This window comes from Sinohyriopsis cumingii, chromosome 7 (genome assembly GCF_028554795.1).
Source record: "Sinohyriopsis cumingii isolate HCF-2022 chromosome 7, ASM2855479v2, whole genome shotgun sequence".
Lineage (NCBI taxonomy): Eukaryota > Metazoa > Mollusca > Bivalvia > Unionida > Unionidae > Sinohyriopsis > Sinohyriopsis cumingii.
The window spans coordinates 112384948-112412705 of NC_142967.1; the positions used below are offsets into that span (position 1 = coordinate 112384948).

The 27758-nt window shown below is 37.1% G+C and overlaps 1 protein-coding gene across 1 annotated transcript in view; it reads left to right on the forward strand.

The window, feature by feature from the left end:
* LOC149795942 (uncharacterized) overlaps positions 1–27758 on the forward strand; it is a 154494-nt gene that overhangs the window by 108742 nt on the left and 17994 nt on the right. The window contains exons 7-13 of the mRNA XM_089965862.1: positions 13254–13505; positions 15324–15635; positions 16245–16577; positions 19141–19299; positions 20253–20283; positions 21708–21820; positions 22266–22299. Coding sequence (XP_089821988.1) covers positions 13254–13505; positions 15324–15635; positions 16245–16577; positions 19141–19299; positions 20253–20283; positions 21708–21820; positions 22266–22299 — 1234 coding nt within the window. The remainder of the gene's footprint in view (positions 1–13253; positions 13506–15323; positions 15636–16244; positions 16578–19140; positions 19300–20252; positions 20284–21707; positions 21821–22265; positions 22300–27758) is intronic.

Below are 27758 nucleotides of genomic sequence, written 5' to 3' on the forward strand. Positions count from 1 at the left end.
CACCCAGAACTGAAGAGTACTTGGAGACGTTGATCACACCAAGAACTTCTCCGTTGATGACCCCCAAAAGAACTTCCCCAGTGGCAGGACCTTCCAATTTAGTGGCAGTGGCTGCTGCTCACAAAGTACCTTCTCCCAAAATCAAAGTTCAAGAAAGATCGGGCATGTTACAAAGTTTACTGGATTTGTCCAAGCAAGAACTGGCTCAATTTAGTCCGTTGCGTACCCCTGCACGACGTGTCATTCCTGTCCTCAAACTAATACGACGTAAAGACAATCAGTGTCGACGCGTTCCAGTATAAAAAAGGCCTGTGACCAAGTCGGGTATCAGTGTTTTTTGGTGCTCCTGAAGACTCAAAGATGTCACCCTCCAGAAAACCCCAAGGAAAGAAAAGGAAAGGACTGCCACCACGTTTAGCCAAACATGGGGACATGTTATCTGTCCTGTCCAAAGCTTCTCCACCCCTACGAAAAAACTCATTCAAACAGCCTCCAAAGAGGTCATCGATACCGTGTGCGAATGTTGTTTGAACGTTTTGAAAGGCACGATCCCTTTGTCCAAACACCAGAAACAATGCTTAGGCAAACATCGTCACGTTCTTCGCCAAATGGTTCAAAAGAAAATTCCCATTCGTCAAAAAAAGAAGATGTTAGTGCAACGTGGAGGTATTTTACCTCTCTTGTTAGGCCCCATACTGAAAGGAGTCTTGGGAACCATGTTGGGAGGACTGGTGGGAGCAAGATAAAAAGGCCTCGGAAGTTCCAAGATCTCAGAATCGACCCTTGACAACCCCATGGAAGGACGAAAACTAGCTTTAGTGCCTTACAAACGATGGATGGAATACCATCGGTGGCAAGAACAACACACCCCGCATTTACCTCCCAATCCCAATTTGAGCGAGATGTCCCAGTTACAACACGAATTGCAGTCCTTGATGGATCGCCAAGATTTGTCCGAAACAGAAAAATCGCAAAAGTACGGTCAACTCTTGCAACGACTGCAACTCTTTCACCAGAAAGCTTTAGACGAAACAGCTCTACCCACTCTGAAAGATTTTAAGACCTTGATGAAAAGTCCAGCACCATCACCAGTACCAGTACCAGTACCAGTACCACCAGTACCCGTGACCAAGACAGAAAAAGGAGAAGAAGAGGAAGGGTTTCAAACTCCACCAGAAAAAGTACGCAAGTTAACAACACCACCTACCTCCAGAATTTGATGGATTAAAAAGATGATGGCCACCCCTTCTTCCTCACAAGAGAAAAAGAAAGTGAAGACAGAAGTGAAGACAGAAGTGAAACAAGAACCGATATCCCGCGCTCAGACATCCTTCTCCTTTTCGACACCTATTGCTGGCCGCACACGCAAAGCATTGCAATCCAAGAAAATACCCCAAGAGAAAAAGAGTAGCATCCTCCAAGAGTGGGTGTCTTATTAACACACCAACCAACACAAAAAATGGAAAAAGTCTTAGCCAGCATTTACTACGATCCCTCCCATCCTGCAGGTTACGCAGGAGTTCAAAAATTGTATCGTGCTGCCAAAACGCGACTGAAAAGTCTCCGTTTACCTCAAGTGCAACGATGGTTACAAGAACAAGCTACCTACACTTTACACAAACCCATTCGACGCATGTTTGCCAGAAGTCGCACCCGAGTGGAAGGCATCGATCATCAATGGCAAGCCGATTTAGCCGATGTCTCTCATTTGGCCAGCTACAATCGTGGCTATAAATATTTGTTTTGTGTCATCGACGTCTTTTCCAAATTTGCCTGGGTCGTGTCCTTGACTTCCAAATCGAGCAACGAGTTAGTTCGAGCCCTGCAACGGGTGTTGAAGCAAAGCGGTCGTCACCCTCTTCGATGGCAAACGGACAAAGGCACCGAATTTCTGAGCCAAGCTTTCCAAAAAGAATTAAAGAAACGTGACATTCATTTTTTTACCACCGAGAATCCCGAAACCAAAGCCAGCATCGTGGAACGTTTTCAACGCACTTTGAAAGAACGCATGTGGAAATATTTTACGCATCACTACACTCTGAAGTACATCGACATCTTACCGCACCTGGTGCAAGCGTACAACCAATCTTACCATCGAAGCATCGGACGTGCCCCGCAAGACGTGACTCCCGACAACGAAGTGTTGGTGTTTGAGCGTCTGTTTGGTACGTCCCCGACGAGGGCTGTCCCCGAGAAAAGTGGAATGTTGGCCGTAGGAGATTGGGTGCGCATTGGCAAAACCAAACGTACTTTCGACAAAGGTTACTTACCTAACTGGACGACCGAATTGTTTCGCGACACTGGACGAGTGCATGGCCGTCATCCTGCCGTCTATAAATTGGAAGAAATGAACGGAGAAGTGCTCAAAGGAACGTTTTATTTGCCCGAGTTACAACGTGTCACCAAAAAAGAAGACGACGTGTACGACATCTAAAGCGTTCTCGAACGCAGAACCCGTAAAGTGGGCAAACGACGTGTCAAAGAAGTCAAAGTACGTTGGAAAGGATATCCACCCAGTTTTGATTCTTGGATCGACGCTTCGCAAGTCATCGACTATAAAAAGAAGTGACCATCATGCCCTTTCACACAGCAGACGCAGCTACGTCCACCACTCCTCCTTCACCTAGTTCTTCTGTGCAAGATTTACAAATCAACCCTTGTGGGTGTGGTGTGGAGAACGTGTGCCTAAAATGCAAATCGTCTTTTTCTGCCAAATCTTCGTGGTGTATTGTGTCATCCGGGCAACCATTGCCAATTTGAGTTTGCAACAAGGAGACAAACAATTGTGGACCATTTTATTGAGCAGTTGCATCGGTTACCTGCTTCCTAATCCCTCCCTGAAATTCTCCTCGAACGGGAACCCCGGGAACCTTGTGTCCAGTGCCAGTGCCAGTCACCACTTCAACCACAATCAGAACCTCATTTTAGACGGAGACACGCCTCTGACGTCCAGTAATATCCCCTCAGACAGCCACAGAACTCTGGAATTATGAGTCACCAAAACCAATTTTACTTAACTTTACCCATTGACAGTTCCATGGAGGTGTTTCCCAACAACACGTTGTGCTGTTACACGGCCAAATTACCTCAAGCCATCCAGTTAGATCACGAAGCCCATTGGGAAGTGGCTTTAGTAGAAATGATTCACCCAACCCAAGTCCTCAATGTCTTTCCCAATCAAAATTTTTTTGATGTGGAAGTTCATGACGAGCAAATGCAACAGTGGATGGATAGCAATGTCAAATATGACAAGAAAACCCGTACACAAAAGTACACCACCTTTCAAATGTTCATTCCCCCAGGCTATTATTTTAGTGGTCAACATTTGGTCAGCACCATAGTCTCCAGGTTTAATGTCGTGTTTCTGAAAGCTTTGGAGCATGTCAACAAAAGTTTCACCATGGAGTACCACAAAGCAGCTCGTCGCTTCTTGATGAAATTTGAACGAAGTAAAATCGTGTCCATTTTATTTTGTCCTGAATTGTTTGACATGTTGGGCGGAGACATGGACATGAGAAAGGCCATGCTCAAGAAAAACGAATTACCCATTGTTTACGACAACGAGTCTTTTAGCAAGTTTTTTCGTGCCCCGGTAGAACTGAACCAAGGACTGAATTTGATGTTCGTGTATTCCGATGTGGTGGAGTACAACGTGGTGGGACACACCTCCGTACCGTTACTGCGTGTCATTCCTTTCAAAGTAGATTCTGCCACGAACGCTGACGAGGAAGGTGGAAACACTTACCACGTCCACCGCGAATTTGTACATCCTCACTATTTGCCTGTCAGTAAGTCCTATTTGGACACGGTCAACATTGCTATAAAAGGAGATCTGGGACAAAATATTCCATTCACCAAAGGAAAAGTCATGGTGAAACTCCATTTTCGAAAACGGTTCTCTCACGACTCGTAAGTAAGTCATGTATCCAGTGTACCGAGGGGTTGCTCGACAGCGAGGACACGGCTTAGGAGATCTGTTGAAATCTGCCTTTCGTTCGGTGGCCCCGGTGTTGAAACCGATGGTGACACGCGGATTGCACGCCTTGAAAGATGCGGCACTGACGCAAGGCAAAGAATTTCTCCAAAATGTCATCATCGACAAACAAAACCCTAAAGAAGCCTCCATGAGGGCAGGCAAAAATGTCTTGCTGCAAACGGGCAAAGACATTTTAGGCCAACGAGAAACACCTATAAATGCCCTGCACGCTACCGAGTCAGGCATTCAGCAAGGACAAGGCAGAAAGAGACGACGAAGAAAACACCCTTTCACCAGACTTCAAGCGAGAAAGGCCAAGAAAAGAAGAACCGTTCGAGACTTAGACGTTTTCGATTATTGAGAAAAGAGACAAAAAAAGAATGATGCACCGAGAATCTTGCGCTTGTTCCAAGACCGAACTGGATCTGTTTGCCATGCCCCCCACGATGATGACGATGCAAGAATCTCAGTGGGTGGAATTTCACCCCGTCTCCTCACTGACCGATTCCGCTCCGATCGAGTTTGAAATCAAAGGACAGCCCGAAGATTACATCGATCTGAATAGCAGTTACTTGTACCTGAAAGTCAAAATTCTAGATAAGACTGTAGGTGCTATAGACGATGAAGCAGTAGCTCCCGTCAACAATTTCATGCATTCCTTGTTCAGTGGAGTGGACTTGTACTTGAATAGCAAACTGGTCAGTAGCAGCATGGATACTTACCCTTATCGTGCCTACCTGGAAAATCTCTTGACGTACGGAATAGATGCCAAGAACACTCATCTCAATGCCTGTGTGGTATGGGAAGCTGACGAACCTACCAAGTTTGAAATATTGGAAACTGATGAAAAGAAAGACAACAATGATGGATTTCTAGAACGAAGAAAGAGAATCACGGGAGCCGACACAAGTTTAGAACTGATGGATCGTTTGCATTTGGACATGTGGTTGCAAGAAAAGTATTTGCTGAACGGGGTGGATGTCCGCCTGAGACTGAATCGTAGCAGTGCCGCTTTCCATTTGATGGCTGATAGTGACGGTTACAAAACCAAAATCCTAGAAGCCAGACTCTACGTACGCCGTGTGGAAGTGTTACCTAAAGTGGGAAACGACATCAGTCAGACGTTGAGCAGAACGACTGCCAAGTATCCCATACGACGCGTGGAAGTGAAAACCTTCACCATTCCCAAGGGACAGCGATCCATGATCGAAGATCATCTGTTCCAAGGACAGTTACCCAAACGTTTGATCGTTGGTATCGTCGAGAACACAGCCTTCAACGGAGCTGCCGAAAAAAATCCTTTCTACTTTCAACACTTTGGCGTGTCCAAAATCGAAGTCAGTTGCGATGGCAAGACCTTGTGTACCCGACCTTTCGAACCTGACTTTAAAAAGAAGAATTACTTGAGATCGTACTTGTCCTTGTACGAAGCCACCGGACAGTTAGGAACCAATACCAGTCACGGTATTACGTACGAGGATTATGCAGGAGGCTACGCTTTGTGGGCTTTCGATTTCACTCCAGACCAAGGCAGCGACGAGGGACATTTCCACCCTATAAAATCCGGCCAGATTCGTGTGGAAATTCAGTTTAAAGACCGAGACCCTGATGAAACGGTGAACGTCATCCTGTATGCATAATTCGATAATACGATATAAATCAACAGTTTGAGAGAAGTCATCCTAGATTACTAGAAACCATGGAAGACTGTTATCCCTCTTTACCTAGTGGAGAAACTTTTAGTGTTGGATTATTGTTAAAAAATGTTAGAGTTGTTGTTGTTTAGTGTTAAGTGATTTTGAATAAAAAAATGTTGTGTTTTGAAAAAATTGTTTGATGTTATACTGTTGGGTTATTGTTAAAAATGTTAGAGTTGTTGTTTAGTGTTAAGTGATTTTTGAATAAAAAATGTTGTGTTTTGAAAAAATTGTTTGATGTTATACTGTTGGATTATTGTTAAAAATGTTAGAGTTGTTGTTTAGTGTTAAGTGATTTTTGAATAAAAAATGTTGTGTTTTGAAAAAAAATGCCTTTGTCTTTTGTTTAGCTATAAGAATGTTGGATTGATGCTCTTTCATTTCTTACTATCCCTCTCATGACACTCACTAAACGTTGCGACTCAAAAACCGTGTGGGGGAGGTTTTCCTTCACGTCCGCGCTTTGACTTTAAGAACCGGGGTTGTTTCCAGTCTAACCATCCATTGTCGACTCATCCTCATACGAAGATGTGCTCCAAACTAGCTAAGCTCAACGAAGCCTACGTGAATTTGCATAGGGTCAGACACAGTCTGATACCGAAGCCAGAAGAAATAGAGAATGTGAGAATGTTAAAAATCACTGAAGACCTGATAGAAGAGCTCTTCAGAGAAGAAATGAACAGGGAAAAAGAAGAATGGACAGAGAAGTACAGACTTCAGAGACAGCAGCAACAGCAGCAACAACAACAACAGCAGCAGCAACCTGAAGCTGATAGAGGCTTTGTCGATTGTCGTATCGACACCAAAGAGTTCTTCTTCTCTTTTCGAAGAAGCAGACCTATCGCCAGAAAGTCTATCCTCAGAGGACATCGCATTCGTAGAAACTAAAAAAGAATGCCATAGCAAACAAAAAAAACAGTCCTTTTCAGGGCTACCCAAATACTCTAGAAAAGAAATAACGATCGATTTGCCAATGTGTGTAGGTAGAGTAGTGTGAAAATAAACACTAACTCTTTTTAAAAATGTGAGGGTATGTGTTTGTGAGTTTGTGTGTTTGTAAGTGATCAAGTACGTTGGTGTGGATAGTAGATTAAAATGATGTCTTTATTTGGTGTTCGAGGTGTAGATTTAGGGGTTAGATTGGATTGCTTTGAGTATGTGGATAGTCAATTGAAGTGATTTATAAAAAAATTTAAAATAGTGATGGGTAGAATAAAAAAAGTGAGTGAGTGTTTCTTTTAGGTCCGCGCGTTGTTGTTATTTTTTTTGGTCATGATCTAGGTAAGATCAATTTTATGTTTTTAGGGGGATGTTTTCCTTCACGTACGCGCTTTCACTATAAATTGAAACTCGTTCGGCAGTCCAACTACCCTTGTTGATTGATCAACACCAAAAATGAACACGAGACTGGAGAAACTGTTGTAACTTCATGTGCATCTGGAATATGCCAGGCGCATATTAAATGAACTGGCCGCGGAAGCCATTGTGGAGGAGGGAAGGATAAGAGAGGAGGAGGAAAGAAGAAACAAAGAAGAGGAGGAGAGAAGATATAAAGAAGAAGAGGAAAGAAGATACAAAGAGGAGGAGAGAAGATACAAAGAAGAGGAGGAGGAGGAAAAGGAGAGAAGAAGAAGAAATTTCAGAATCCCAGAGAGCGAAAATTGCCTCTGCTCTCTCCCCCCAAAAGGTAAAAAGTAACTGGGGGATAAGATGTGTATGCGGCGCCAGGCCTGGAAGGTGCCACCATTAACTAGGTGTCCATGAAGTTCCAAACAAAAAAACAGCCCTTTTCAGGGCTACCCAATACTCTAGAAAAGAAATAACCATCAATTTGCCAATGTGTAGGTAGAGTAGTGTGAATATAAACACTAACTCTTTTTTAAGATAGTGTGAGGATATGTGTTTGTGTGTTGGTGCTTGTAAGAGCTAAGGTATGTGAATAGTAGATTATGGGTTTCTTTATTGTTTCTTAGCGTAGGTGAAGAGTATAGTTAGGGTTTTGTAAGCGCTCACGTACGATTGTGTGGATAGTAGATTATGGATTTTGTTTATTGTTTCTTAGCGTATGTGGAGAGTATAGTTTGGATTTTGTAAGCGCTCACGTACGATTGTGTGGATAGTAGATTATGGATTTTGTTAATTGTTTCTTAGCGTATATGGAGAGTATAGTTAGGGTTTTATTATATGAAATGAAAAAGTAGGGGGATGTTTTCCTTCACGTCCGCGCTTTTCGTATAAGAACCCACAGTATTCGTCGTTCAAACCATTCTGCAAAGAATAAAAAAAGAAGATGGCTTCTAACCAAATGGACAAAATGGAAAAATTGCAAAACGTCCTCGACAATTTAGGAATGATAGAGCAAATGTTGGTTAACCTAAACGAGGATCACTATTCTTGTAGTCCCCATCGAGTGAAGATGGAGATAAACAATTTACGAAAAATGAAGGTAATCATCAGTGATCTGTTGAAAGAAATAAAGGAGGAGAAGGAGGATGAAGAGGAAAGGATAAGGATGAGAGCATGGAATGAAAAAATTGAAAAAGAAGAAGAAAATGAAAAGAGGAAGAAAGAAGAGGAGGAAGAGAATAAGAAAGAAGAGCAGGAGAAAAAAAAGAAAGAAATGAAGAGAAAGAGTGTTGGAGATAAAATAAGAACTTGGTGGAGAAAAAGAAGAAACTAGAAGCAGAAGAAGAAGAAAAAAACCCAAAGGCCCTTTTCAGGGCCAGCCATATTTCTCGAAAAGAGATAGCCTTTCCATTGCCTACCCCTTTTTTAAAAAAATTTAAAAAAAAAAAAATCCCATGTTCAATTTCCCTTGACGCTATAAAGTCCCACCCTGTTTAAATTCCTTTGACGCTAAACCGTCCCACGATTTTTCTCCATGTTAATTTCCCTTGACGCTAATCTGACCCACGATTTTTCTCCATGTTAAATTTCCCTTGACGCTAATTTGACCCAGGGGTCTCTGTGATGCTAATTCCCATTGACGCTAATCTCACCCCATTTACTACTTATGTATTGTTATTAAATATATGAATGCACCATTATTTTGTGTGTGTGTGTGTGTGTGTGTGTGTGTGTGTGTGCTGTGATCTTACACATATAGAAGAAGGGTACAAGTTTTTGTCAGTAAGAAAGTGAATGAAAACTCAGGGTTCTGTATTATTAATTTGTTTGATGAGATTGTAAAATTAGACGTGCATACACCAGCCTACTCTTTCCGACACTGATAGAGTCGAGAGGAAGATAAGAGAGTGAAAATACAGAATTCCCTAGGTCAGTCGTGCAAATATTAAAAAGTCAAATTATATTGGTACATAATTAAAACAAAGACAAACGTGTATGATGCTGGCCACTTTCGTGACTTTGTATTGAACATAAATGATATCAGTGAACCAAATATTTGCTATGCATTTACAGCATAACCTAACTATTTGGACAAAGTCTATTGAGTAAACGTGCTAAGAAAATGATTAATGAGACATGGAGTAAAATGCATACATTTTTGTGAGGTTGCAACCGCCGTAAACATGATTGTTATATACTGAGCAGAGTCGATCTAAAGTATGTGATTGCATCAATATAATTACTAACAAAATATATCAATTAACGATGCTAACAATGAAATACTGAGACGAGCGACATTATAAAAAAATGAGACTTTAGAAGCCGTATAACTTTGTAAGAGATTTTTTGCGGATGCAACCGCCTAAAAACCGAACAAATTGAGATAAAATAACATAAACAACAATATTCAAACATATTATTAACAATATGATAACAAATAACAGTTATATTCAGGTAAGAATGATGGGGTGGAGGTGGGAAAAAGAAAACACGTCCACATCCCAGAATGAAACTGGCTCAACTGCCGGTAAAGTCCCTAGCAGAGACAATCCCTCCGTGCACAGCCGGTACGAAAGCATTGCGATTGGCTGGGCAGAACACGTGATTCAAATTTATTGGCCCTTCACAGCGCATTACACGAACAATCTCGCGGGACATCGTAGACTTATTCACACCTCCCATAATTGGCCTTCCGCGAGCGTAAATCTTTATATATATATATATATATATATATATATATATATATATATATATATATATAGTATGTACGCTGTATCAATGCTATACCATGAGATGTATAAAAAAAAAATCATTAAAAGGTACGGAGTCCTGCAATGTTTCCTTTTCATGAACATTTATACAGTGAGTGGTATATCATTGATACAGCGTACATAAGGTACATATATTGTATTTATATTACATACAAATACACATATTTGCACGTTGAATGGAGTTACGATATGTTCCGAGCAACTGTGTATTGGCCGAGTGATTGAACTCCTCACATCCCTGTGAGTGTGTCCGCTACAAAATCTAGTTGTACGATTTTTCTTGTTGTTCACAATCAAGTTAATTGTTTTCCTTTACGAGTTTCTATTTTTATTCACATTTATTAAATCAATATAAGACACACTCATGATTTAAACTTGAAATACAGTTTATAGGAGGAAAGTAGTGCACTACAAACACTGTTAGCACCTTGAACACTGAATCTGAACTGACAGGCATTCACATACTGGCGTATGGAAATTAGCGTGGAACAGAAACTAAGCAAAACGACGAACCAACAAGAAGTAATTAAAATAGTTTAATATATTGACAGTTCATCTAAGTACTTGTTCTGCTTTTATCAACATTTCTTAAGACTACTGGAAAAGTTCTCTCTCTCTCTCTCTCTCTCTCTCTCTCTCTCTCTCTCTCTCTCTCATTTTGGACGGTTTGACTTAACTTTAACAACATTCATAGGTCCAGAGACATCGTCGTATGAGATAAGGAAAAAATCCCCAATGTTCGTATTTTCATGGATTTTCGCCAGTATCTGACTACAATAATACAGAGGGGGGGGGGGGGCATTAAATACGCTACAGTGTATTTGCCTCGTAACCGACAAATTTAGCATATCGGCTTAGTGTCGACTGGCTATTCCAACTATGTAGCATTGATATTATGAACACTCTAGACTGATCCCAAGGAAAGCGTAAACAGACCGTTACGATGAATCAGATTATTGTAAGTTACTTGGTACAAGTTCAGTTTTAAAGTTTTCGTCCAGTTCAATATCTTTTTCTCTCTCACTCCAAATATTTGTTTATTTTCTCCGATGAAACTGTGTACCTTTTTCATTTCATTTAGAAAACAGGGTTTTTTTTGTTATTATTTTCATATGTCATTTATGATTAATGAATGAGTAGAAATTCATTATAGATCTATAGGCCAGCAGTTGAAAGAATGTTTATAAATTTGTATTATTTGCCATGGACGGATCACAATTTCAGAATTTGATATACCAATAGTATTGGTATATCAATTTGCTTTATACCACCACTTTAAATGCCATGTTATATTTAATGTATGTGTTATATATATATATATATATATATATATATATATATATATATATATATATATATATATATATATATATATATTGCTGTCCATCCTCAGGAAAAGTACGTCTTATTTCCATCAATTGGCCCCAACCTTGTTTACTCTGTGATGCTTATGCCTGTTCTTTCATTAAAGGTCACCTGCCACCTATATTGTACAAACGTGTGATTTTATTATAGTTATAAACCAAACGCATTTGTTATGTAAGCACACCATATAAATGTTTAATTAGACTTAAAACTCCGCTTTATAAAATGAAAAAATTATTCGGCAATCTTCGTAAACAATCGGTAAATTCCGCCTGCCAAAACCGGATATGACGTACATTTATCTCTTCTATTCAACCTAGCCGTTCAAGTGCTTAATTTCCCCACGTAAATGTCTATGTGATATAGCGTACGGTCGTGCTTTTGTACTGCAAATATGGTGCACTGTGTTGCATACGGATGTAACCAAAATAGTAATGATGGGGAAAAGGCATTCTTTCTTTTTCCGAAAAACCATGTTTACCAGAAGAAAGTGTATTTAATCTGTGGGATCGAATAGGGGAGGGATGGGAAAGTTGTATCATTTATGCCGGATTATAGTGAATTTGGCCCGAAGACAATTCGGCCCATCTCGAAATACAATTTGGCCAAACATAACAATAGTTTGTACATTCATTTTCTTCAACAAAAGAGTAGATTCAGTGTAAGATAGTTTTTGGGGCGAAAAAACTAAATTTAAACAAACTATTTTGATATGTTTTGAAAGAAAATAATCATACTTCGTAACGTACATATTTATGAGAGAAAACACAAACTGACATATCTTGCTTGTTCTATTAAAATATTTATATACATTTTTTATGCTAACAAATATATGCATCTGCACAACGACGTTCTCAGTTTAAGTCTTCCTGTCAAATTATCAATAATAATTTATAAAACAAAAATACGTAACAGATAATATTCTACATAATACGTATACATTTTGCTAAGGGTATTGTACAAGAGATATTATAACAAATATACTTAAGTTTAGGCTTCACGTTGTAACACAGCTGCATACAATACATACTAGATTATACATGAGAGAGAGAGAGAGAGAGAGAGAGAGAGAGAGAGAGAGAGAGAGAGAAGGGGGGGGGGAGAGAATAATGTTGAGCATTTTGTCAGTATTTAGTTGCTGCAATATGAAGTTCTTACCAGTTAATTTTATTGTTTTTTTTTTTTTCAAGGTGTCTTAGTATTTGCGCGAGTAAATTGAAAGCTTGTCATTACTTGTCAATATTGTCAATCATATGTCCTCCATTATTCCGTACAAATTAGAAAGGAAACAATTTTGTGTTTAATTTGTGCCCCTCCCCCCCCCCCACTCCCCACACACTCACGGTACAAAATAAATTGGTAAACATACACTTGTTAGGTGAGCTATTTGTACGTAGTAAACTCTGCTATATTGAATGTTCACCGTATAGAAATCATATAGTTACGAGCTGTCCGGTGTTCAAGTGTTTAGATCCTTCAAAGGGGCCCCAAGTGGCCGAGTGGTCTAAAGCGCTCTTCGTTACGGATCACTGCCAACTCACCTCTGTCTGCGGCGGTTCGAGTCTAAGATTCAGCCAATGTGGGCATGTGAGAAAGCTTGCCAGTAGCTTCTCGTGGGTCGGTGGTTCTTTCCGGGGTTTTCCGGGTTCTTCCTCCACCATTAATACTGGCCGCCATGGATAGCCTATCGTGTGCTGAAAAATGGCGTTAAACCCCACAACAACAACAACAACAAGATCCTTCAAGAACAATGCACCACATCGGATGCATTGCTGCAATAATTACATAATAGTTACCTTCTTTTATATCCCATAATTTTTCATGGAAATATATATTTCACCTTTATCACCGTAATACCATTTCTATAATGGTATAAACTCAATTATCATCCCACATTTAAATATGATATGCACAGTAATTCAAATATGCATCACATGTTCTTGAATCTACAAAACCAAATAAAATCACCAATGTTTAACAACTAATAATATCATATAATAAGGACTACCTCTTAGACGCGCTTGATGTACTTATTAGTCAATTGTACAGCATTCAAATAGAATGCTTAATTCATATTCATATTAATTTTGATTACAGATTCGCCAGTCATCGAGCTGAACGCCACCAGTCCCCTGACTGTAAACGAAACACAATCAATAAGTGTGTTGTGCAGTGCCTCGGGAAATCCTACGCCCGACACTCCAACGTGGAATATACAATCTGGCAGAACGCTCATATTTGAAAACGTCAGCAGAACAGATAAAGGAACATACACATGTTCAGTCACAGCCAAATCGGAAACGAACGGAGTACTACAGAAACAGAAAAAAATCCATATTCATGTACAGTGTAAGTATTTTGTTTTCGATGAGATGTCCCAGTTTTTTAAAGGACAGGACCAAATTTGTTCTTGAGAATATAACTTTAAAAATTATATAACATTTTAGTTATATAGCTTATCCATATACAGCTGTTACGTGCCATTTATAAATTCTCTGTCGCTAGAAACTGTGTATAATTTCTGACTGGTCATTTGTTTGTATAATATGTTTGGTAATTGGTAATATAGTAGTGGGTCATCCGTATTCCATCTGATATCCTATATACGGAATGATGGCCATGTTTAAAAAATATTTAACGTATATCCTTTGTTTTAAATTTTGCAATGGCTAAAGATTCTAATAAAATTTAATCTACTGTAATGCTCCAATGTCATACCAATTTCCTAGGTAGATGAAACACAAATATCTGTTTGAATGCATATGAAGAATGAAGTTTAGTACCTCGATCATTCCCAATGCAAATAAGTTTCAAGTAATTCTAACTGCACATATGTCATCAATAAAAACGTTTGCCTGCTTTTTTAATTGTGCAATTCATCACCCGTCCTGGTTAAAGAGGTATTGTGGTCACCTTCAGTACGTTCTGTCTCGCTCTAAACTTCAACATAAATCTCTTGATATATATATATATATATATATATATATATATATATATATATATATATATATATATCGTGCTACGACTCTAAGGTTACACACTATATTTCCAACACACACACATACACACACACACACACACATATATATATATGTGTGTGTGTGTGTGTGTGTGTGTGTGTGTGTGTGCAATAAACTGACAACAAAAAGTGCGAAACTAGTATCTAAGTAGCCTGAGTGCTTTCGACCCTTTAAAGAGTCTTTTTCAAAGGAAAATACAAAACATAGTTAGCACAAACAAATAAAACAGAAAAACGGTTACGTTTGCGAAACTTTGCATGGCTCTTTCTACAGGAATTCAACCTTTCAACCTTTTAACTACATTATGTGTCAACTAGTTTATTTCAGCTTGTTGCTGATACTGGAACATATTTGTATTAACCTAGAAATTGATAAGCCATAAAGACATCTATTATTGTATGTAAATTTATGTCAATTCAGATTATATCCCGGGTATTTCATTAGTATAGTAGTCCTAGGCTATTATGCACATTTAGATAATTATTTTACAGAAAATGTGTCGGCTGCAAAAGATAATTTTATTTGTGCATCGTTGTTATGGCTCATCAATTTCTAGGTCAATACAAATATGGTTTTATTAAAGTCGAAAATTATGAAAAATTTCGTATAAATTTCAGGATCGAAATTGCACTGGTCCACCAATAATCGTGACGCTGTAAAAATGGCGTTCTCCAAAACTTATTTAAATAATTCCCAATAGATCCAGAATAATATTTTTGTCGAATGAACACTTTCTGTTTCCATTGGATAATCCAAGCAAATGTCTTTCGTGGTACCCATCTCTTTCTCTCTATCTCTCTCTCTCTCTATCTCTCTGTCTCTCTCTTTTGGTCTGTTCACTTTAAAAGTCTCTCTCTCTCTCTCTCTCTCTATCTCTCTCTCTCTCTCTCTCTCTCTCTCTCTCTCTCTATATATATATATATATATATATATATATATATAAACGTTGTATTTTAGGAAAATAAACTAATATTTTAAACATTATGCAAACTTATTGGCTATCGTTCTTTCTTGGTACGTAGTCTAAACTTATAGATATCTTAACAGTTAAAGACTAACTTTGATATAACCTAGACGTTATCTACACATTTTGCTGAGTACTCCTCTATTATGTTCAACATATGGATTAGAAGGCATATGTTTTCAGATGCTCCTGAGATAAATGTAACAGTCACTGGATCAGATAAACTGAACATGCCGTCTAACATCACATGTGAAGCAAGCGGATTTCCCACGAAGTATACTTTCCATCCATGGAAGCACATGCTTGGAGAAGTGACAATTAGATCCCATCTCCAGAGTAATTATGAAGGCGCCAACAAATCCAGTAAACATATATTGACCCTGAATAGGCTGTCACTGCAGGATATGGGGACATACGTCTGTTCCGTCGACAACGGAATACGAGGAGTCGATGGGAATATTATACAAACTAGTGATGCAGTTCTTAATATCAAAGGTACATATATATTAGCGCTAACATAACATATACTGTGTATACAGTCAAGGAAATATGACAAATATAGAATGCATCATTCGTGCTGTCCTCATCCTGCATTATAATGCTGAACTATAATTTGAACTTTCTCACTATCGCCATCAATGTGCTTGTCAAATTGTATTTACTGATGTAAGCTGGCACGAATATTTAATGGATGCAAAGATTCAAATAAGAGTATATATGGAAAATCAAGTCCACCCTTGCTTAATTTCTCATTCTCATTGTCTTGTAACGATCAAAGAAATACCCTAATTTTAGCTTGCTGAAAATGGACAGTTAACAGACCACAACATTTAATGAGTCGTGAAAACGTCCATTTCATGTGTACCTTGTCGAACCGCACTATCAAATACAAATGCTAAACAAAGGCTAGCAAATACATGTTGAACTGTAAGTCTAGAATAAATGTTAGTTAAAATAGACGTGAGTGTTTATTATACCATTTCGAGTTTCCCCTCTTTGATCTGCATAAATGGATAACATATCGCTATAAAGTGAAAGTGCTGCAGATCAAAATGAAAAGAAATGGATTAATATACAATTTTTTTATATATCCTTTCTTTTCAGGGATGCCTGAAGTCGTAAATAAGAAAAATGACACATTTACTGGGAAAATTGGTTCATTGGTCAATATATACGTAGCCTTTTATGGTGACCCGGTCATTACTGACTTTAAATTTCAAAGAAATGGTTCAAACGTCGAGAACACAAGCAAGACAAATATGTACCTCCGCACAGATGTTGTTGAAGTACTGTTCCATAACAGGAAGGTAAATCTGGCAGTTTGGATGGCACATCTGTTGATTCAGAACCTAACAGAAGATGATTTCGACGATTACAATCTTGTGTTAGAAAATTCACTTGGTAAAACGGACTTTAAATTGCAGCTGCAATCATCAGGTACATGCAAAATTCTAAATAATCTATACATGCTCCAACATATACACGTCATTTGCACCGGGCGAATAAAACTATACATGCTCCGTTAAACTTCGATCCCAACTTTAACATCAGTTATGTAATACATTTTATAATTTAATTTCGTAGACTTAATAATGTAACTGGAAATATTTATATTTATTATATTTATTGATACTCCATTTAACCAAAAGACGAAGGGTCCCTTAGTATGTTGAATGTTTTCTGTGTTTAGGTAGGAGTGGAAGCAGGTGGCAACTGAGAATTACTCCAAAAACAAAAGAGATCATTATTTCAAAACGTTTGGGTTATTATAAAAGAGATCATTATTTCAAAACGTTTGGGTTATTATGCTAATATAGATAATAACTTACAAGCTTAAATTACGCTATACTGAAATTATCCAAAGCGTGCTAATTCTTCTAATACGTATCTTGCATGGTTATCCACATAACTGTCTACTCGTGATGATTTGATCTCTGTCCTCGTATGATATCCATGTATGTTTAACTGAACTTTTTAATATTTAAAGTTGTTTGCAATTCGAGGAAAAGCCATATTTCGTATCGAATAAAAGTTGACAAAAATGCAAAATAATTTTAAATAAATTTAATAATGTTTCGTTTAATTTAAATTTTGCCCTTATTCACTAGAACTGGGAACTGGTGATGATTTGATCTGATATCCATTGTAAGTTTAACTAACTTTTTATATTTAAAGAGATTTGCACTTCGAAGAAATGCTGTATTGCACATCTAAACAATGTTGATGGTTAAGTGTGTGTGTGTGTGTGTGTGTGTGTGTGTGTGATTTGAATTTTTAAAGTAGCTTTAACATTTTCAGTCATATCGCTATGATGTCTGCAATGTGGCAGTTTACAGTGATGTCTAGCACTGAGGCATCATGCCGCAGACATGTAGCATGATGTCCCACCCAGTCACATTACCCTGACACCAGGCCGACCAATCCTAACACTAACCTCTTAATACTGAGCGCCAAGCAAGGCAGCTGTTAGTACCATTTTTAAAAGTGTTTCATATGTTTTGGCCGGGGATCGAACCCACGACCTCCCGTATCCGAGGCGGACGCCCTAACTACTAGGCCACCAGAGCGGTCAGTTGTTGTTGATGATTAAGACAAAATAAATTAAAATAAATTTACGAAATTGTATCTGATCATAGTTTCGTTTAATTGATTTTGGCCCTTATTCACTGGAAGGGCAGTTAAGTCTAATGTGAATAGCCTGTTCCATATGTGCATCAGTGATTTTCCTTGACTACTACAGATGCTTAAGTTCAAAAATGACTTGATTAGACTTGGGATGTACATTTATATCGTCCAAATCTAAGTTCAATGTGTAATCCAGATCGCTAGGTCATAAAGTAGTACCCTTTGCGATGTTATAAATCAGAAATAATGTCTAATTTATATCATACCACTTCTGCCATCATTTGATCAACTGCTAAATTGATCAGGAGGTTCGAATAACTCGCTTGGTTTTAGATTTGAGTGGATGGGAACTAGAATGCCTTTAGCTCCTATTAGATCGTTAACAACGGTTGCAAATATTCAAAATGAGATCATACACTACCATGGGATGATATTCTCACAACAACATAGATTGTCTTTATGAAAATAGTCCAAATAAATATATTAATTTTTCATCGAGTATAATATATTTTAAATCTTAATTTATATTAATTTACTTTATAATATATTTTTGATTTTACACGTTGTTAATGATAATCCTTGTATGATTACCAGAGTAAATTTGACTGAAATTGCTCAGTTTTAAAGATATTTGCAATTCAAAGACAGCCTCGTTTTAATGTTGACCATTATGACAAAATAATCAGAAACCAGTTTATAAATATCTAACTGATAATCGGTTAATTTAGCTTACGTTTTTAAAAATATTCACTGAAACGGCCGTTACGTCTAATGAATACACTGTACTGTATGAGCATCAATGATTGTTCTTTACTACAGATGTTTACGTATTAAAGAAAAGAGATTACACTTAGTATGGACATTTCTATCACCCGAATCTCTTCAATGAAAATGTCTAAGAATGTAAGCTTGTAGTCCAGATCGCCACGGCATGAAGTTCTGAAATAAATGTCTAATTTGTGTGATACCATTTCTGCCTTCACTTGAGTATGCGCTAAATTGATTATATTGTCCGAAAAACGCGATAGGTTTAAAATTTGAGTGGATTAGAACAATAATTTGTTTAGCTTCCATTTGATCAAAGGCGACGGATGCAATTATTGAAGATGAGATCTGACACTGCCATCGGTTTATACACTCGCCGCAAGAGTAATTAACTTTATGAAAAGAGTCTAAATAAAACTATTCTTCGATTCTAACAAATTTGAAATTTTATTTTAAAACTCCTTAACTGAGGTATTCAAGTGAAGAGTTTGAATGATCTTGGCATGCGAGTTGATTTGTGGTTGACAACAGACTAAATTAATCACAGCAGCATGAAAAATATTCAAAATTAATTAAGAAAATGATAACAATTTATTCATATTTTTTCCAGAAATCACAGGCACTGGAGACGAGAAGAATCCATGTAAGCAGTTAATAGTGGCAGTGGTTGTTACGATGGGAACAGCAATAGTTGCTTTAATAGCCGTTGTTATCGCTTTAGTCATCGTCATCATGAGGAAAAGATCAATCCCTCAGAAACCACAGTCTGGTATGTTCTATTTTAAAAAGCAATGCTGCCACGTTATGGCTTTCCTAATCAGTGCACAATATTTATAGGTTACTGCATTTGTATGGGAAAATATGAACGAGTGTTTTGGATGGAATACTGCATGACCTTCAGAATGCAGTATATCCTTCCGACAAAACGAGTTCATATTTTCCCATACAAATGCAGTAACCTTTTATTATATGCTCCTTTATTTATTCTACCTAAGGCTTAATTATATAAACAAAATACACTACAAGAAACAACGTAAATGAATGTATGCCGCATTCCAAACTAAATGTACAAGCGCATATTCATCATTACACAAATCAACATTATTACTGCGCACATAACTCCACCCAGATAAATTTGAACTTAGTCGCGCGCTCGACATAGCTTTCGAAAGAAAATGGCGTGTCTAGTTAAAATTGAAATTTGGAGTCATATTGTAAATGAATGTGCCTTGCAACAACTTGCAACAACTTTTCCATTTGATCTGGAATGAACATATTTTGGTATTTTCTCGATTCTAGGAAATTTCGTGATTATGGACTGGATTTATGACACTTTTCATGCTTGGTTTTTAGTTGTTGATGTTGTTGTTGTTGTGGGATTTAACGCCATTTTTCAGCACACGATAGGCTATGCATGGCGGCCAGTATTAATGGTGGAGGAAGAACCCAGGAAAACCCCGGGAAGAACCACCGACCCACGAGAAGTCGGTTTTTAGTGATAACCTAGTTAGTAGTGTTGTGCCACTTTCAGTTTAAATTGTTTGGGTACAAGACAATTTAGCATATGAATGTCATTACGGTTTATTTTGTTTTCTGTTTATAAAGTGCTAGTTTTGTAGTCAATTAATATATCCACCAAAAAATACTAAGTGTTAATGAAGCACCGTTAATGTTAAGGATTGTGTTGATTTTATTTGTTTTTGTTTTGTTTTTTAATTACAGGTGATACGTTACACGAAAGCGAAGTTCCTGGGTAACACAACACCATGTGTACACACAAATACTTACGCACTCGTTCACATATGTATTCTGATTAGAATTAGAATAGCCCGATTTATAAAAAAAAGATTAGAGGACACTAGAAGGATTTATTGTTGACAATAATTAGAGTAAACATCAATTCGCTTTGAATAGCGGATTGTAAGATCAATAATATGTACAGTAGATACAACATTAAATGATATATTGACTCATTTAGGGTACAACTACCATGATTTCTAAATACAATCCTTAGTTTACATTTAGCATAAATTAAGAAAAGAGCACTGAATTCAGTTCAGGGCTCAGGAAGTGTAAACTGGCTTCTAATAATGTTCAGTGATCCGTATGCATGTGTAACTTGAACAATAATAAAATATATCATGGTTCATGCTGTCATCATTGAAAAAATGTATCATGCTCATGATGTCCTCTCTGAAACAAAAATGTATCGTGGTGCATTTTGTATTCCAATATCTGCACGTATGTGAAATTTGAACATAGCAAATCTGGAGAGTACCAATAATATCATCACTTTCGAGACAATAATAAAAGGTATAATGTCCGCCATGAAAAATAGACTGTATTCTTGATTCATGCTGGCCTTTTTGAAATAATGCATTATAGTGTCCTCATTGAAACAAAAAATGCATCATGTTTCATGAAGTTCGCCATCAAAAGTAAAATTCATCATGTTACATGCTGTCCTCCCTGAAAACGTATTATCGTTCATGCTCTTCTCCGTGAAACTAAAAATGTACATGGTGCACGCTGTCCTTTATGAAAAAATACATATATCATGGCTCACGATATATTCCATGTAAAAGCACATCCATTCCATGTAATGAAGGACATTATTAAAGTTCAACGATATATATATATATATATGTATATATATATATATATATATATATATATATATATATATATATATATATATATATATATATATATATATAATATGCAGACTTTTTAAATTTATGACAATACATGTTGTATAATGATATAAAATAAGTTTAAAGCTTGATAGTTACTGCAGATGAGCGATTATGACCATGTAACACATTAGCTAAAGATATTGTTTCGGGCATATCGAACTACCAAATTTTAGATGATTATCATTATCCTAATTACATTAACCAAAAGGCACACATTAATACACATCTTGCGGTCTAATGTCTAAGAATGTGTGTCAATGAAGCTTATAAATGTATGTTTTTTTAATAAAAAAGATTAACTCATTGATGGGGTTTTCAATCAAGCAACCGGCTATGATAACATCATTTGAAATAGATTAAAATGTTTTGACATATATACTTTTTTGTGTGCAGAGTCTCTACAAAATTGAATTGGCTTCTCATTTTGTGGGGGTGGGATGTTTTATGTTGATTCTGCTTTCGAATCTGTTTTGCATTTAAGATATGAAGTAGGCAGAGGGGTTGTTCCGACAGGCGAAGATGACGCCATGTCACATGAGTATGACGGCCTAAGAAATGTTAGAGATGGAGACGATCCATATCAAGAACTGCAAGGTCAGTTATCTTTAAGAACTGTCTTTAATGTTTGAATTAGTTCAAATGAAAGACGAAAAGCAGGCAGCAATAATTAATGTCTTATTTTTAAACTCCAGACGTTGTAATACCGTCATGCTCGCCAAACAAGTTTAATATCAATTATAAAGCAATAGCAGATTAGCCCAAAAACTCTTCTCTTTCGTGTAAGTATATCTTCCAATCCACAAACCTACAGCAGGAATAATGAGATCCATAAACCTACATGAATTATTTTATTTTGGTTGAGATTTTTTATGATAATGTAACACATTCAGATACGAACTTAAGTATTGAGGTATAAAATAAAGATTCACCGCAAAATTAAAGTAATTGTTAAGTTGACTACTTAATAAATTGAGGTTATATATATTTCTTTTTATGCAAGGTACTTTACCTTAAATCGTATGTATTAAAATCTTTTCAGATCTTTCTGCTGATAACAGAGAAGTTTATTCGAGGTAAATATTATAGGGATTTGATCAAATCATAAAGAGACGTTAACTATTATTTCAAAACAAATTGTAAAGCGAAAAGAACAAAATGAATAGGTAAGAAAGTACACAAGATACAACAAACAGAGATAAAGTGGAATATATCTACGATGTACCAGTGATATACCAAGAGCTGTGTACATTTTTTTAAAGGAAACGAGGCCTGTCGAGTCCTTTCAAAGAAACCTTTATACAACGAGAATTTATTTTCTATAATACCACATAAAATCCCACATTCTAGTATTTCCAGCGCATTTAAGACTGACTGCAGGCAGCTGTGCCATGGTGGAATTAATGAGCTCTGAACATCTAAGCCCATTGTGTCCACCAAAAGATCTAGTTATTTACCTTCTCTGGCTTAGCACAATCTTCCTTGAAAAATTGAAAAATATCTACTTTAAGTTTCTGACCACTTTATTCATTCATATTGATAAAATAAGCATTAAAAAAACTTATGATTTAAATATTAATGATTCTTTAAATGACGAACACTGGACGTACAGCCATTCTCTTACCGGCCAGAATACCGAAACTAGAGGGTAATACAAACTAAGAGAAACAACGAGCCAAAAGTAGGTAATTCAACCTTTCACATGTAGTTACAGCTATATAAGCCATTATTATGATTTAATCAACATTGCTACGACCATACATTTGTTTATATCCCCTATTTCTATATTTCCCATGTTTGTTGGTCCGTGTGATTGTAGATATTACCATCATTCACCTATATTTCTTTGTTGCTCGATTAGTTTGTGGCCTTACCAACAAATGCAAGATAGAGGCAGGGAGAGTGGAGAGAGGCGTTCGGAAATAATAATATTCAATAATCTGTTTTTAGAACCTTATTAATAAGTTTTATAAAATATGGAGAAAAATGAACAAACCAAAACAAAACTTTAAATTGATGACAGCGGATGGGTGTTGTTCTTAACCGAAAAGCTGAACTGTGGACAGGTTAGTGCAATTTTGTATCATTAGTATCGTCACTACTGTATTAAAATTCCAATGAACGTGTACAACTAACCGTTACGAAGACTCGGGTTCTTTTAGGTGACTTACCCGTGCAGGTTCAGTTTTCGCTTTCTAATCCTCAATAGATTTCCCAGTATTTTGCCCCATATTCATGAGAGAGAGAGAGAGAGACAGAGAGAGAGAGACAGAGACAGAGAGAGAGAAAGCGAAAGAGCAAAGTGTAAACATAGACGATGCATCATGTTTATTTCATTTAGAAAACGGGAAGTAATAATATCAGTTATCGATATTTTCTTACCTGGCTAATGATAATTAAGTTGAAATTAATGATGTAAACTTTCAGAAAATATAGAAGTAATAGCATGCATCAAACTGTTAAAATATAATCTACTGTTGAAATATGGGCTGATCGCAAAGTCATATAATAACAGTATTGGTATATCAAATTGCTTGTATCAGTCTGAACTCTAACCCATTAATGCTGAACGCTAAGCGAGGTGGCTGCTAGTACCGTTTTTATAAGTCTTTTGTATGACTCTGCTGGACGCTCTAACCTAATAGGCCACCGGAACACACACACACACACACACACACATATATATATATATATATATATATATATATATATATATATATATATATATATATATATATATTTCAAATAACATGGCTTGTATGTTTTGGTATAAAACAAATTTATATACCAATGATATTGGTATATCAAATTGTGACCAACCCAGAGCGCAATAATACGCGTAAATAAACAATCTTGGAACTGTGTGCTTTCGATGCTAGGTCTATTAACCAATTTCAGCTCAATTAATCATTAGTGTCGTATGAAAAAACTTTAAAAAAGGATTCATAATCCCGATTTTCTAAATTAATTTTATATGGTATATCATTTTCATGCAATCATTTCTACTTTCCGTTCCTCCTTCCCTCTCATGAATAAGGGACAAAATACGCAGATATCTGGAGAGAGAGAGAGAGAGAGAGAGAGAGAGAGAGAGAGAGAGAAATAATTTGACCAGGAAGAAAACCATAAAATTGAACTTTCACATAGTAACCTAAAAGAGCATGGTTCGTCGTAACGGTATTTGTACACATTCCTCGGGATTTATCTGCAGTGTTTATATAATCAATGATACAATGTTGCAATAGCCTGTCGACACCACACGATAAATTTATATATATATAAGGGGTTAAACGGTGGCGTAATATCACTTGGTGAATATGATGCAATTAATGATGTTTATCATCAGTATCTAAATATGGAGTTTCGCGAGACGCCGTCAGCATCCAGAAATAACGACGACGGGATCGCAAACCATCCAACGTCACATTTAAAACCGGTATAAATAAGCTAATGACCTCAGAAATCACTACACAAGCAGAACAGATCATCGCTAACATAACTCTGACGATGACCACAATAATATCAGCGACGTCGATGGAGCCGAAATTTTAGTTTTCCCACTCCCATAAAAGCGCTCAGCGACAGAACTTTAGAAAACGCACAGGCACAATTACGAGTTTATTATAGCTGGCCAAATGTCAGATCAAATTCATTTGGTGGATTTGAAGCTAACAATTCACTGGTATTAGCGTATAAGAATAGATAGGGATCAGTGTATTCTCCTGAGTAGAACGTCGTAGGAATTGCAATAAGATCAGATCAGATGGAACAGATCAATGATGAATTTCATGGGGTGAATCAAATCTATAACAGGGAAAAATCAAATATCATCATCACAGTACATGAGCCAACGCTGAGTGCCGAGATTGAAACATCAGCGCCGGAATCCATGTATTCCCATTACGCTGTTGACATCTATAGTTCATCAATCAAAACAGTTTCGGGGTGGCCGATGCTAACGTATGTATAATTAGAGGGAACTGAGAATTAATGGAGAATGTCATTGAATAAGATACCACAAGTGATGGTAAAAATACACGGTATGGTTCCATGATAATGTAAGAATGACAGAATGAATATTAAGAGAAGTGCACATACTGGAGGTTTCTAAGAAAACATGTATCGACAAAATATTTCAAGAATATAAAAATACACAAGATAATCTGAGAAAGTTGCTTCAGAAGTATATATTTGAAGATCCGGATGATGATCTTAAACTAAGAATCATTGAGACAGTTGAGATGTCTTAACCTGGTCAAATCTGATTCAGAATTCGTTAAAAAATCTGTCATATAAGCAGTATTTCACAAGGGTGATGTTAGGTGCAGTAAAAAACCAAAAGATATTTATTAATTTTTTTAAGATCACCGAAACCAAATTGCCTATTTTAAAACTATACGGGTTGGGCATCAATACAATACAGGAGGATCTCGATGAAATAATTGACGAATATATACCAAAAAATCATTGCGGCAGATGGAAAAATATCGACCTCATCAAATTATCTGAAGCATAACAACGCTCTAGATGGTGGCGGTCGTCATAAATCGCCAGGAATTGTTAATATTACGTTAACACCCTTTGTAAATCTTGTATGTGACGTCGTAGATGTTAGTTATCAAGCTATAGCCAAACGTCAGATCTAGCCATGGGATGCTTACATCCCAAGGATATGTTCTTTATAGCTTTTCTCAAGAGGTCCCCTGGGTCATTTGTTTGTGTCAGTGCCCACTAATTATGTTTTTTACGACGTCAGAATACTTTGTGGTCACGGCTATGATTTCGGCTGACCGACCAAGATGGGCATTTATTGGACAGGCCAAGTAAAACACTCCAGCGATAAAACAATAGCGCGAGTGGAACTTCATTCCGCCGCCAATAATACAAGATATAAGGTACAGTAATAGTGTCGTTGGCAAATACCGGTTTTACTCGGGCGGGCCGTCTGTATTTGGTCGCTACTGGCGACGCTGTCACCCGTGGATACGTTATGTTATTTTTTCGGTACTGGCGACATTGTCTCCCCGTGGATGTGTTGGTAGAGTGTTTACCCCAGCCTTCACTGTACGAATAACAATGTGATTGGATTCCGATTCGTCATTAGTGGATTGACTGCAATCTGAATCAGAATCGGAATCCGGGAATACGGATTTTGATTCTGATTGTATACAATTCACCATACGTTTCCATAGCTGTCTCGCACCATTACCCACAACCATCCGCGTTTCATATTTTCGAAACAGCGCTGATTTAATTTTGTCATTGACGCTTGCCAGTGAAACAAATTAAGCAATCGCGTTATTATCGTTGACCCGCGCAGGGAGCGATGGAGTAATATATATGACCTATATTCTGCTGCTATCATAAATCTACCCTCTAGCCGTTGCTGCTGTATCATTTCAAATTCGTCGCTGATTTTTTCAGGATCAATTTGATGCGCGAGACCATTCCGCTCTAACTTATCAATCACAGAGATAATCGCATTAATATGTTTCCGGTTCATTATACAAAAATTAAACTTTTTTGATTATTCACCAAAGGAGATGGCCTTGACAGATGATGCTCATAGGCATTATTTCCTGGGATTGATATAGATATATTATACATACAGACACGCTGCTGCTGCTTACAAGCTGATGATACTAATTTACGCTCAGCATGATAAGTACCTATCAATGTTAATTTATGCATGGGCACCCCCCCCCCCCCCGACAAATCCCTAGGTATCACGTCCTAGCAGAGTTTAGCCTTATTGAAACTATATGATTTCACTATTTATAACTGATTATCTTATTTATTTCGTACTGTTCTGGCAGCGAGCGTCCACCACAGAGTTATACTGAACTGCTAATAATAGACAGTAATTAAATAATTTAGTTCAGTCTAGGCTGATAAATTAGACATCGTAACACGTGTATGTGGAGGAAATAAAAAAGCTTAACTACATGTTTGGTTTGGTTTTAATCTGAATAGGCCGATTTTATTATATAAAAATAAATTTTATATATACTCTGTACTGAATCTGGATGAATATCAAGGTAATTTCCAGCAACGGATATTGATGGATTTTATATTACTAAACAATATGATTGCGATTGGTGATTTCTAATCACGGATTTTCTATCGTTCATTCCTTTCTATTTATAGCTGTACAGTATAACTGCGGTGGGCTCTCGATACCGGAACTGTGCACCAAAATTTGATAAACAGTTATATATACTGAAATAGTATCTCTTCATTACTGCTATACATACATACATACATACATACATACTTTTAATAAGAAATTTACACTCTGTACTGAATTTGGATGAATATCAAAAGTATTTTCCAACACCAGATATTGATGGATATAATACTAAAATATATGATTACGACTGGTTTGGAAACACGGATTTTCTATCCAGATAATCTGGTTTATTATATCATAGTACCATTTCAGCGCTCTCATTTTTCTCCCACCACATGGAACACAAAGCTCAGACGTATTTCTGACAGCCACATCTTATTTTATGCAAGGTTTCGGCCCTAAACT